The sequence below is a fragment of the Marasmius oreades genome, chromosome 9 (genome assembly GCF_018924745.1).
Source record: "Marasmius oreades isolate 03SP1 chromosome 9, whole genome shotgun sequence".
NCBI lineage: Eukaryota > Fungi > Basidiomycota > Agaricomycetes > Agaricales > Marasmiaceae > Marasmius > Marasmius oreades.
The window spans coordinates 452209-464947 of NC_057331.1; the positions used below are offsets into that span (position 1 = coordinate 452209).

The window sequence follows — 12739 nt, forward strand, 5'->3', positions numbered from 1 at the left end:
CCAGCTCTCTGTCCCTTTCTTTCTCTCGGGCTTTTTCATCGGCCTGTTTGTCATGAAGAGATTTGTAGATAGCCTAGCTGTTGTCCTCTAATACTTTGCGGAAGACCTGTTTCCATGGAATGCCGTGGTAGATGTCTTGAGCTCGAGTAATTACGAGGCGGTTGTGAAGTTCAAATGCTTCCTGGTAGGTGAGATGGGCAATCCGCTGAAGGGAAGTCAATATCCATGCAATATTCAGGGCTTATACCAACCGGCGCACCTTTTTCAATAGTTCAATCCTCATTTCATGTTCCAGCTCTGCCTCCCTGACTGCTTCGAAGTCGTCCAAATGAACCTTTTCTCGCTCTTCTGGCCAAACACCTAACCAAATATCCATGGCTGCATCGACAAACTCGATAACCTGTTCTTTGCCCTCGCTCAACGCTGGATGTAAAACTGGTGCGATGATCCGGGTGAACGCGCTCAAGGAGAGTGTTTGATAATCCGGATCCTGATGACATAGATTGAGTTTTGTCATATGTCCTGTTGTTGGTATGTTCACTAGAAAAATGACGGAGACATCGGATTTAATCAGTAAGTCGACCGATAAATCCATCAAAAAGATATAAATACACTTACATTTTTGTATGTTCTTCTTGTCTGTCGATAGGAGGAGACGGTGACGGTTCCGAAATAAGCTTGGAGGTGTTTGAACCTTATTTCGAGAACTGTACCGTTGTTCGGGTAACCGGTTTCATTCGGATAGCCGGTAGTTCCGCAACATACAATTATCATCCTGAGAGTACCAGTCATCAGTATGCCTTGAAAATGGAGATTTAGCATGAGGTATGTGTATTTGATCATCTACTGAAATATCTCAGTGAATGACAGTCTACAGAGTGTGGATGAAAAAGTCAGAAAACGGAATGGTCAGACCAAGCTCAACTCACGCATAAGAGATGCTCTGTCTATTACCACAACGTCTTGCGATGCCTCGCCCACGGAAGTACTTCACCAAAGAGGACAAACGGATTGCACACAATGCCGTATCTCAGAGATGCTACTACAAGTAAGTCTTCTCGTCTCTTTAACCGTCTCTTTAACCAACATACCTTATTTCTCTACAGACGCAAAGCGGAACAAGATCAAGAACGACAAAAAGCTCTAAAAAGGTATTATAACCTTCCACATATACTGTACGGATACCTAAAGAAAACAAGAAAAAGGCAACGCGAGAAGCTCAAAAAGGCCAAGGAATGAAGGGAGAATGGGGAGAGCGAAGGAGGTGCAGAAAGTACAATTACAAGGTACGTGTATCCGATACTTTCTCAGTTCCAAGAACCTACTCACACAACTTCTCGATAGAACGGGTCTTTTAGAGCAATCGAATCTAATCATCAAGGATGCCAACAAAATGTTCTCCGATTTCCGCAAGTTCGTTCGCGACGCACCTCACATATATGCCGAGGATCTATACAATCACTACTTCCAACCACTACCAGACGGTTCTCATCTTCTACCCACTTTCTTTGAAGAGAAAATAGATATCTTACAGGAATGGCACGACTTCTTCACGCATTGCTGGGATTCAGTCTATAGAGCAGAGGGAGCCGTCGAGGAGCTTCAGGCACTTCACACCATGAAGGTAGAAGTCAGCGCCGTGATATCATATGTTGAAGAGCTTCAATGTATGGCTACCATGGGGGACAACGCACTAAAGGAGGCTTACGCAAGGAAGGAATTGTGGTTTCAGCGATAACAGGTAGTGCGAGGGTGCAATGTATTAGCCAATCGAGAGAATACCGAGAGAATACAAGGTTGTATCTATACAAATGGTGGGAGATAACGAACCAGGCGTGCAAGTAACGAACGAAACGTAGTAATGTCCTCCTCTGTAGTGTTTGGTATCATCCCTCCACGTAGCACTGCTGCCATGACATACAAGATCCAGACTCCACAGTCATACCCGTTTGACTGGAGACATTGAAGCTTTGAGGATGATGAGATAGTGGATACAGAGTCACAACGTAAAATGTTATACCGTCGCTGGTTGCGCAATCCAGTCACTTATCCGGATGGCAAGGGGGTGCCCGTGCTCGTTCGCAGCAGCAATCAGGCGAGAAAGTACGTGCTCAACCTTCTATACCAAGGATCAGAGTGGAAAGAATTGCAGAAACGGAGGTCTTACCGGAAGCCAGTTGTCCCAGATTCTCCGAGATCCCAAGCTATCAAACAGCTGTACATGTTGCGACTTCAGAGATACGACAACAACTAGCCAGTGCTCCATCTCCTTGTCATGGAGGGGCAGGATCCATATCGGAGCTGACCAATATTTTGTGACCTTCGAGAACCGCCAAACGCCAGCATTCCCTTGTTCATCGAAGACCTTCCGGATGAGGTACGTCGAGAAAATCGCTACCTGCTGTGCTGTATGAGGTGCACCTAACGAGGTACCACAAGCTGCGAGGTCTCTAGAGAGCAGATCCTGGAGTAAAGCGGCGCATCCATTTATGCAGTCTCCGCTGAGTTGTTGGGTACTACCATCGATGCGGGCCAGTTCGTCGGCTTGAAAAATGTGTCGGAACCCCGAAACATTGTTGATCGCTAGACGCTTTGACGTTTGCCCGCCTTCTACTGGCCAATGTGGAAAGGTCTTGATGAGAGGTAGTAGGCTCGAGTCGATGGGAAGGTCCGACTAAAATTATTGCCTTGGGTAAGAGGACCATAAGATAAAGTATGTACGAACTTACTGGCACTTCCCATACAAGCCTAAGTCGTATAACATGGTCGTCTGAAGGTGCTAGCGCAGTAACCGTCTTCCTGCTATCCACTGCATCGGCCGTCAGTTTCTGACCTTCACCGATCTCCTTCACGTCATCATGATCCTCGTCATCCTCCTCTTCGCCCTCGCTAGATTCATCTAATACCTCCATCAAATAATGGTCAGCAGTTGGCACGTCCAGCGTTATTTGAAACGTCTCTCCGAGGTCCAAATCATCCACGTCATTTCCGCCATGTGTACTATCTGACAATGGAGGAGTCGTAAGAGATGGAAAGGAGGCAGGAGGATCAGTTATGGGGTTGGCGGTGTTGTGGGTGTGCGGCGAGTCTTCGTCGAGTCGTGAGAGGGGTAGAAATGGATTGGCCCATCGGAGGGCGAGCTGTGTATGTTCCTGTAGCATCAGGGTAAACAATGTCTTGTACTTTTGATCTGTGAATAAACTTTCAGCATAGACACAATCCAGTAAGGAGATTGACTTACATTGAGCGGAAGAGGAGGCCGCTTTGATACCTATCATCTCTTGGGTGTACCAACAGCACATGTTGTCAGCTTCGAGCTGAAGCCGTGACCTTTCCTCTTGACATCGATCAAGGGTTAATATTGCTCGTATACCCGAGCGAACAGACTTGTCAACAAGCCATCGCGGGGCAACGTCGTTGTCTGACCGAGCAATCCAGACATCCTCCCACAAGGATGAGGATTCCGGATCACGTAGCGCCGCCAAGGTGGTTGGAAGTGGTTTTGGGATGGGTATCATGTAGGTTGGTTGGTGTAGCATCTTCAACTTGTCGCAATATTCGTTGTACTTCTTGATTGCACTTAGTGATGTGCGGGCTCGGGCTCAGGCCCTAGGCCGGCCCGAGCCGAGCCCTAGGCTTCACAAGCCGAGCCAAGCCCTAGCCAGGGCTTTGCAGGGCCCAAGGCTCGGGCTTGAGGTTTGGAAAGCCCAAGCCTTGGGCCTGAGCCCGGGCTTTTAGTAACCGCTCTTTTACTTCTTTTATGCAGCTGACAAGTCACTAAAGACTGTATAATTCTTTGTACAGACTAAAAAGCTCAATTTTTTTTTCGAGTCAAATACACAATATCCAACTCCTCATAACCTTATTATCAATACTTCCTGCCAGGGAAAACCTCCCACATGTGTTGCTGCTGCCGCACTTGCCAATAGTAAGTACCACCACTTCTCTTAAAGTATTCTAGATGTGTAGTTGTACTAAATAACCTAAATAATGAAGCTTTGGCCTTGATACAAAATTTCCTTAGTAAGCCCGGGCTCAGGCCCAAGCTGAGGGCTTAGAGCCCGGAGCTTGGGCTCAGGGCTCGGGCTTGGATTTTGTTAGGCCCAAGCCCTCCTAAGCCGAGCCCAAGCCCAGGCTTCAGGCCAAGCCCGAGCCCGCACATCACTAATTGCACTCTGGAGTGCCGGCGCCCGCTTAGAAATTGATTTTCGTGTGAGCTGATGAGCCTTAGTTCCTAAACAACAACATTAGCAGTAGAACATGACCAACAAACCATAAAACCTACCAAGAGCGAAGTCGCGACCGCCGACAGCGCGGTCTAATTTGTCCCATTCGAAGAAGGTGCCGATGCAACGCTTTCGAATGTTAATCTTGAGGTCCCGTGCAAGAAGTAGGAGTTGTAGGTATTCAAATGGAATGTTCTTGAGTTCCGGAAAGTCCTCCGAAATGTTGAGAGAGAGGTAAAGGTCCTCAGCCCTTGCTCTGAGTGTAGTATGGGCACTCTCAAGCAACGGGAGGGTGGCTAGGGCGTTGGCAGATGCGAACGGTAAGTGCTTTATTGCATATTTTGTAGCAGCGACCGTTTCCTCAAGTGCATCAACCTCCGACTGAAGCTGAAGCACCTTCCCCAGCTCCCGTTTCAGTCGAAGGGGTGCATCTGAAGGACTAAAGTCAAATAGAAGTAAGTGAAGGAAGTACAAGGCTACATACAAGAGCGAACGGAGGTCTGCACTTCCTGCTGTTGTCGCCACTGATCACGGAGTTCCATCGTAGGGATTCGGATTTTCGCCAACGTCCTCTTAGCTTCAGCTCCTTTGAGCTGGATGCTATTGTGCAGTTTGGAGGTCATCCATACCCCAAGTTCATGCCGTCGATCCTCTGCAAGATGTTGTAGGGATCAATCAAGGAGCCATTTGCGACGAGCAGCCTGCGATAGTCTCAACGAAAACACACCAGTTACAATGGGAGCGACTTACCGAAGACTGTCGTTCTAGACCTATCAGCTTTCGTAGTGCTGCCCATAGTCTCTCAGTTCCCTCTCCATCAGTCAAGCCTAATCCTGGTCGTAAACGTGGATTGTATTTAAGCTGGCATGGCCACTGGTGGCCATACGCATGCAGCACACTTGTCGCTAGAATGAGCCTGGAGGAATATTCCTCCGGAAGTAAGGCATACTTGCAAATTGTGAGCAACCACGTAAAGACAGGAAAAAACGAACTCACTGTACTCCTACTTCTATCCAGAACACACCCTATGTCGTACAATGTGACTACAGTTGCAGATTCAGGGACCAGGGAGAAAAGCCTCTCAAGGAGAGCTACAGCGTACTTCTGCTGCTCTCCAGGGGTGTCGATAGAAGCCACGAGTAGGGGTACATCATGCCGACAGACAAGACCCATTAGGCCCCGCTCACGGAAGATCTCCGATGCTCCATGCTTCGACTCTCCCTTCGCAGCATAATATGACTCGCGACACTGGTCAATCGATTCATCTGGGACCTTTGGGTTGCGAGGCCGTGGCGGCTTTTGGCGAGCGGCTGTGACACGCTCTCCCACATCATCGACATACGACTTGGAGAGGAAATATTCGGAAGTGTAGAAAGGAATGCCCTCACCCGCAGACGCTAGCTGGCGATGGTGCAGGTTTCCGTCCAAAGCGACGTGGATATCTCCACCGCTGGTATCATAAGGTCAGTTACAAGCCGTTTATGATTAGAAAGGATCTTACTCGTCAAACAAACGTCCGAATTTGTCTCTGCCAAAACAGCATGGGCACAGGCGCTGCAGGATTGAAGCACACTTACTGCTGGATAGTCTGCATGTATCTAGCGACGGCGTCGATGTAGCAGTGTCCAAGGTTGAGAGAGTAGGAGAAGTAGGGTTGAATGACGGTGTGGTGGTAGGACCTGAAGGAAGGGTTTCGCGTGTACAGGAAGACAGATCGGGTCCAGGAGTAAATGGAAGAGGTTCCGGATTGGGCGTGCATCTATCAATGATGCTGGTCATCTCCCGGTCTAGCATGACCTGGAGACAATCGTACCATTGTACGGCAGGGCCGAAGGGGCGACAAATAGGATCCCGTTGCGTACTACCCTGAGTAGGCAAAATCTTAGTCCATATGGGACAACATTGCAGGAGTAGAAGAGCATACCGTCTGATCATTCAAGTCGAATCCACACCGTTTATACATCATGATAAGAGAGGCAGAAAACGAGGTTATAGCATCACACGAATGACGCCATAAGATGTGGTAAAAGTCCAACAAATCGATTGCAAACGCCGACCGTGGCTGCGAGGGAGAAGCGGGAAAGAGACCGTGCTGAACGAGGACTTGCGGTAGGCTCTGACATTCACAAAATGGAACTGTGAGGTCCTGGTAGCCTGTCAGTTAGGTTTAGTTGGATGGGCTATACAAAGAAACGAATGTCGTCGGATATACTCACTGAGAAATGTATAACACCGTAACCTCGACTCCTTGATCATACACATCCCACTTGGGCAGCAATAGGATATTGCGAGGGACAGCGGGTCGGCCGTGTGAATGGACTTGTTTCGGTAGAGCAGGAGAGAGTCCAAGAGGGTAGGTAGAAGCTGTTTCCAGCGTAGATTAACCAGTGTAGCATTGCTGAGACGTGCTGCATTGGCGGTTTTCAAGGAGTCTTCAGTGGACGGGGTATTTGGATCATTGTCCCGTAATATTGGCGTGTTTTCAGTATCTGGTGCGTCAATGTTGCCGTTGTTGAGCACCGTTCCATCCATTTCAACCTCATCAACTGTCTCGCTCACGCACACCATTCCCTCCACGTCCGCATCTAAGACTCCGAAACTCTCATTAACGGTTCCTTGCGTGTCTTGAGTTCCCTCGGTTGCTGACACTTGGTTAGTCAATGCAGCCAAGAGTTTTGCTATGCGCGCCGTTGCTGCTTCGCGTCTCCTAGCATGGCCTGGAATTACTATGCATTTGTTTGCTTTGGCTCTCGTCCGTCTCTTTCCTGGACTGCGGGTGATCGTGCCAAACACCATGTCGAAGGTGTGGGCTGGTGGAGGATGGAATTCTGAAGAAATCCAGAACGGCGCAAGGAGGAAAGAGGAGAAAAATAATAATATTCGGAAACGTGACCGCTACATCGTGGCGGTAGTAGAGAGGGAGTAGGACGGTAGCTAGGGAGGTGCAGATTTAACCTACAGAAGTCAAAGGCCTTCTGGGCCCGGTTTCTCACGGCTTTTTGGGGGGCCTGACAGGCCCTTACGTTAGCTGTCAAACTCCTGCCTGAGGTGACAAGAAACTGAAAGTGAACAAGACATGAACGGAACTGAAGTAAACCAAACCTACTCAAGAACGAGAGCGTTGCTTAGTCGGCTGAGACAGTGTTGGTTGCAAAGCGACATGGCCGGACGAGGTTACGAACAGGATTGATGTGGGATGGTTGTGCGTTTCCATTTTTTGCCCCTCAGTCTCCATCTCTATCTGACAACTTTATCGACAACTCAGAATCAAACCTTATGAATCAGTTACGAGAGAAGATCGATTTCTGTTGGACACTTGATGCAAGGAAGTGGCTCTCAGGTCTTCTGCAGTCATTTGATTGGTACGGAACCACCCCTAAGAGAGCCGAGGATGCGGATGAGACGAATATCATGGTCACTTGGATTAAAGTATGGTTTGAGGAGAACTAATGCTCCCATAGTTCAATTAACCTGCAGATACGTAAACTACAACCGTATACCCTATAATTCTGGTGTCCGGACCTGCTGGTTCATCAGGATCGATTGACCTGGATGGGGTCGTTTCCCAAGAAATGTTTGATCCACAATAACTTATTGTCATTGCTAGTCAAACGAAGGAGTCAGATCCATTTCGAAAGCGGGCCAGTGATCATGTAAACTCACTCCAAGCTCTCCGTCGACAGTCGAGTTTCGGTACATTCCCCATACTGATTTACGACGCACGGTCTCCACAGGTCCTTCTTGAAGAGACATTGACGACCTTGAACTTGAGCGAGGCAAGTGGTGTGCCGAGTTTTATGGAGAGGAGGCGGTTGTCCATAAACAGGATACTCCGAGTCACCGTAGCAAGGAAACTTCACAATCTTACTACTGCCAAGGGATTGAATAGGCTCATCATGGTGAGCCCGGCAAGCATCGAAGAGGTTGTCGATTTCCAGAAAGTTCCTGTGGCAACGCACACAGTGGCGGGGCGTCGTGTCCCGGACCGCCCCCGCTGCTCCACTTTTCATGGTTCCTGCAACTTGAAGAAGTGGTTCTAGCATCTTGAGTTGCAAGGACGTAAAATGCCTTTCTTCTAACACGGTAACGAGTTTGTTGATAATGGCCTGAGGTTGTGCAGTGCGCAAGGAATATATGATCTTGAGACATTCAATATCTCCAGACGTCTGGGGATTGAGAGACTGGGTGTATGGACCATCAAATTCATCGATCACGGTGGGCCTGGCATTGATGATGAGGGCAATTAGTGGAACGAAGAGCAGTAGGTCAACTCAACTTACGTGTCATTATCATGAGCTTCTTTGATATCACTTCCGTTATTGCCGTATTCCAGAATACTGCGCCACCTGAGCACCATGACAGTCAACAAATTGAACAGGAGTTCAATGGAACCTACCTTGACATAGAAGAAGCGACCGAAAGAGACATTTCTTTTGTTCAAAGTGTTTGAGATCGAAGCTGAAGTTTTGGGAGTATGGACGTTCTGGTCGAGATAGTAGCCTGCTAGTACGAGGTCGATGAGGCGTTTGTTATACTATATATATTACCTGAACCATAACAAAGGGAGAACTTCCGAGTCCCCACTTGCTTCCCACATGGCCTTTTTCGGCTGTTCCCGGCCTGCTGTAAGCTGTCATTACCACACTCATATCCAACGACTTACTTCCCTGCGTGCTGTCGCCTCGGGCGGATGCCCAACCAACTCTTCGACCTTTGGTAGGGAAGCTAAGGAGAAAAAGCCTGAAAATTTGGCAATATCTGTTGAGTTAGTAACAACGTTGTAAATGAACAAAGAAAACAAAAGATAAGGGACAAAGGTATTACTTGAGTTCTTCACCCTTTATCTGAAGATGTTTTCCGGGTAGTCGGGTTGATTTCTGGAGAATTGGCCGTGCTTGTGGTCTCACGTTAAGTCTGAAAGGGAATTTAAGAATGGCTTTAGTATACATTCATCGCTATTGAAAGTCAGTCGTTTGTTCTACAGGACTGACCGGCGAGTTTCATATATGAAGCTCTCTTTGACTTTCACAGGTGCGGCCCCTGTTGCTGAACGTTGAACATGTCTAACTTAGTGTCCGAGTCGTCCGAGGGGATCTCGGGATTCCCGGCACGTGTATGTGGGAATATAGTCCCCTTTTTGATGTCTTTGTTTTTCATTTCAGGAGTGGCGCAAACAACTCTTGCTTTCTCCCCATTAGAACGACACTATGTCTCTCGAATCGCTCAAAACAGAACACATCGGTTTCCTATTAACATTCGAAAGCTTCGATCCCGGTTGCGTTGCTTCTAGCGTCCTTTGGTCGTGCCCTTCAACGTTAAATATGTCTCACAACGAGATATCTGAGGACGGTCAGTGTTTCTTCCATCAAATTCTTCCTTACTATAGGATGTTCACTGATTGAATGAACAGATCTCGTCGAAGTGAACTTCACAGAACGACGTAGATATGGACCTCACCGTCGTCGCCAACTTCCTACGGCTCACGAAGAATCGGACCTACTGCGCTCGCTTGGGATTCTGAGCTTACACGAAGAGAAAACGTCCAAGGCGAGGTTTTACGCAAAGAAGGATATGAGAATGTTGGTGAAGTGCGAGAGGTCTCATCCTTACAATGGCTATTCGCCACCTCCCTCACCTTCAAGGAGTAACATGAGGCACAACGAAGGTGCGTATAAGTTCGATCATCTTATTATTCATTCGTTCTTACTTGCGTTCTGCTTCTTGTCCTTAATCACTAGCTCGTATATTACCTCCATCTCCACGGAAGCCTGTCGGTTGCTACCATTCAGTACCACTGACACCCAAGCGTGGCGTCTGCAATGCTCGCGAGAACGCAAACACACTCTCACAGATCGCCATCAGGTGACATCCAGGTGACGCCCACAACTGGTCACCGCCCCCCGAGCTCTGCCTACCCATGAACACACCTCGGCGATCCACAGAATACATTCCCCAATCGCAGTTCAGACTCATTATCGGGCCATCTACTTCTCTGCTTCCAGCTTTGCAACCCGTTGTATATCAGTACCATATCGCTGTCTCCCTTTCGTACGTTATCCGTGTAGAATTATACCTGTAAGTACCTTGGCTATCCCTGTAGATCTTTTGATACGATCTACTCTGGGTTTTCAATGCACATGTTTCATAACATTGTTCTCCGACCGGCCGATCTAACCAATCGTCAAGCAATCCTCGACATTTAGTGTCTCAGCAGCCGAGAGGATAACTCGACTTAAAAAGTATGTCCAAGAGAACAGAAAAAAGAGAATTGATTGCAGACGTTTTAGGAGTAAACTTGGGTGGCTAAGCATGCTCTAGTAGGACTTCATCACCCCTCAGATTAAGACCACCTGCCACATCTTCCAACTCACGTCTCATATCTTGCAAAAATTTATCCGACGAACCAGAAATCCGAATCCGCAAACGTAACTTCACTGGGTTCCCATCCTTCTTCGTCTTATTCCTTGTCAAGACAGCTTCGTACAAGGCCCTCAAGCATGAGATTCCGATAAACACCTCCCCACCATGTATCGTCAGTTTTAAAACGAGGCCGTTGAGCTTAACAAACCCGTCGCGATGACTCTGGATCTTCGCAGCCAAATGCGTAATAACTTCTGTCGTAGTGACTAACTCCTGCACATATTGTTGATACATGCGTGAAGGACGTGAAGCCACAACGCCCAAGATCCCTTCCACGAGTAGATATTCCACCGAGCTGGTTGTGAAGTCCAGTAAACTAAAGATATCGGATGGCTCGTTTCCTCCGATACCTCTCAACTCTATATGTTTAATACTACACTTCGATTGAGAGCGTAAAACCATCTTGAAGGCTTCGCGATACGAGGAACGGTGGAAGCAGTCGTGGAGGATGAGGGTGTGTAGGTTCGGCGTCTCGAGGTGTCGGAAGATCTCTTTAGCCCAATTAATAGCTTGCATGGTGTCACCGTTGTTTATGTATTGCAAGGCTGTGAGTCGAGGTAATACGACGAGTGGAAGGGTGGATGAGCGTCCCATGTGGGTCCAAAGGGGAGAAACTGAAGCAGTTTCGACTGAATTGGCGGAGCCCCGGAGGAGGTGATAACTATCAAGGGTGTTCATGTCCTTGATTGAAACGCGTTTAAGCTGCTCAAACGGCATTCGCAGAGCAACATCATAGAACCCATCCAAGGAAAGTCTTGCCAATCTGGGTGCGATCTCAAAGAGATCCAGCAACTTGTTTGGGATGGCGTCAGATGTAGAGTAGGTATCGTTGCCGTCAAGAGTTAGCGACTCTAGGCGGTTAATCCGCCCTCGAACGGGGGACAGATCTAGATACCGCGCCATGTGGATTATCGGAATCCTGATAGTGACGTGTTGCCAATGGGGAGAAAAGTCAGTCAAGACTTTGAGTATCACCCGCTCTATGGGGGTTCCGTGACTTAATCCTAATCCTCCAGTTTCAAATGTAAAGCGAAGGCCGGGGTATCTGTATGTCACGTCTGGGTCGAGATCGAGGTTGGAGCAAGCGAACTTCAGCCACCGTTTCATCATCTCACGGGCTTTCTCCAAGCACCGGTATGGAACCAGATTGGAGGAGCAGGTCAAAGAAGGTCCAGTCATAAGTGAAATCTCGAATTGGGTCCATAGTAGTCTGGTAGATTCTGCTAGAAACTTCCAACGTTTACAGACATTGCGAAGAATGAGAGGTTGTGCGAGATGGTGAAGTGGGTTTCGGAAGATGGACGTTAATGGATGGGAAGCGTGAGCCAGGATGAATATTTCGCAGAGAAGTTCAGGGGGAAGAAGGTCGTTGATGAAACGACGATCTCTATAGGAGATATACACGTCCTGTGAGGGAGGGAACTAAGTCGTTTAGGTTGTTTAGGCCACTGGAGATGTCCTTACCGAGTCCGTCGAACAGGATAACAAGATAACCTCCTGTTCGGTGGGATAACCAACGATCGATTGTAGAAGTGTAGCCATATCGGCCAGATTTGGAGGGCAGTCGTCGTGGGAGTGGCCCTAACGGTTGGTTAGCTTTTTATACGGGCACGGGCCATTCACCAGTGCCCATTGTTCATAACCGGTCGCGACCTAGAACTTACCTCCTTTTCAAACCAAACAATCAGCCTCGCATGGAGAACAATGGAGAATGGATTATTCCGGGCTATAACAAAGGGAGTAAGTGCGTGAGGATTTGTGTGCAGGCCAGCATATCGAACTGGGCGTCACAACTTGTGGAATGTAGTAGTGCAAAGAGGGCATAAATCACAATGTGGAGACGACGGTTACTTAGTAGCCATTTTATATCTGGGAAGAAGTTGAAGAAGCAGTAGGGAAAGGCCGAACCAATTAAAAGGACTCAGAGGAAGCTTATTCCCACCGAGAGCACTTATTCCGCTCTTATTACTGAGTGCAAGGTCGAGATCTCCTAGTAGGAGTTCCCTTCCAAAAGATTTTTTCCAACGAGAATCGCTGAGATTCGTTGTCTCCTGTTCCGACCCGTCGTACTAAAAGATGCGAGTACAGGTGTA

At 48.0% G+C, this 12739-nt stretch overlaps 6 protein-coding genes across 6 annotated transcripts; 2 read left to right on the forward strand and 4 right to left on the reverse strand.

The window, feature by feature from the left end:
* Positions 1–1246: 1246 nt before the first annotated feature.
* On the forward strand, positions 1247–1738 carry E1B28_013066 (uncharacterized protein; the record flags this gene model as incomplete). Its single annotated transcript, XM_043158211.1, has 2 exons — positions 1247–1286; positions 1359–1738. The coding sequence occupies 2 exons, from the start codon at positions 1247–1249 to the stop codon at positions 1736–1738; spliced, it is 420 nt and encodes a 139-aa protein (XP_043003555.1).
* Positions 1739–2014: 276 nt separating this feature from the next.
* E1B28_013067 (uncharacterized protein) lies at positions 2015–3518 on the reverse strand (the record flags this gene model as incomplete). The annotated part of the gene is made up of 4 exons (XM_043158212.1): positions 2015–2119; positions 2168–2674; positions 2730–3190; positions 3242–3518. 4 exons carry the CDS (start codon positions 3516–3518, stop codon positions 2015–2017), a joined length of 1350 nt encoding a protein of 449 aa, XP_043003556.1.
* A 579-nt stretch (positions 3519–4097) lies between these two features.
* Positions 4098–7022, reverse strand: E1B28_013068 (uncharacterized protein; the record flags this gene model as incomplete). The annotated part of the gene is made up of 8 exons (XM_043158213.1): positions 4098–4234; positions 4286–4657; positions 4711–4876; positions 4977–5174; positions 5223–5676; positions 5728–6092; positions 6151–6380; positions 6443–7022. The coding sequence occupies 8 exons, from the start codon at positions 7020–7022 to the stop codon at positions 4098–4100; spliced, it is 2502 nt and encodes an 833-aa protein (XP_043003557.1).
* Positions 7023–7759: 737 nt separating this feature from the next.
* On the reverse strand, positions 7760–8654 carry E1B28_013069 (uncharacterized protein; the record flags this gene model as incomplete). The annotated part of the gene is made up of 4 exons (XM_043158214.1): positions 7760–7829; positions 7890–8447; positions 8507–8572; positions 8623–8654. The coding sequence occupies 4 exons, from the start codon at positions 8652–8654 to the stop codon at positions 7760–7762; spliced, it is 726 nt and encodes a 241-aa protein (XP_043003558.1).
* A 743-nt stretch (positions 8655–9397) lies between these two features.
* E1B28_013070 (uncharacterized protein) lies at positions 9398–10373 on the forward strand. Its single transcript, XM_043158215.1, has 3 exons — positions 9398–9575; positions 9637–9891; positions 9965–10373. The coding sequence occupies exons 1-3, from the start codon at positions 9434–9436 to the stop codon at positions 10090–10092; spliced, it is 525 nt and encodes a 174-aa protein (XP_043003559.1). The 5' UTR covers positions 9398–9433; the 3' UTR covers positions 10093–10373.
* Positions 10374–10529: 156 nt separating this feature from the next.
* On the reverse strand, positions 10530–12188 carry E1B28_013071 (uncharacterized protein; the record flags this gene model as incomplete). The annotated part of the gene is made up of 2 exons (XM_043158216.1): positions 10530–12053; positions 12111–12188. 2 exons carry the CDS (start codon positions 12186–12188, stop codon positions 10530–10532), a joined length of 1602 nt encoding a protein of 533 aa, XP_043003560.1.
* Between the last annotated feature and the right edge of the window lie 551 nt (positions 12189–12739).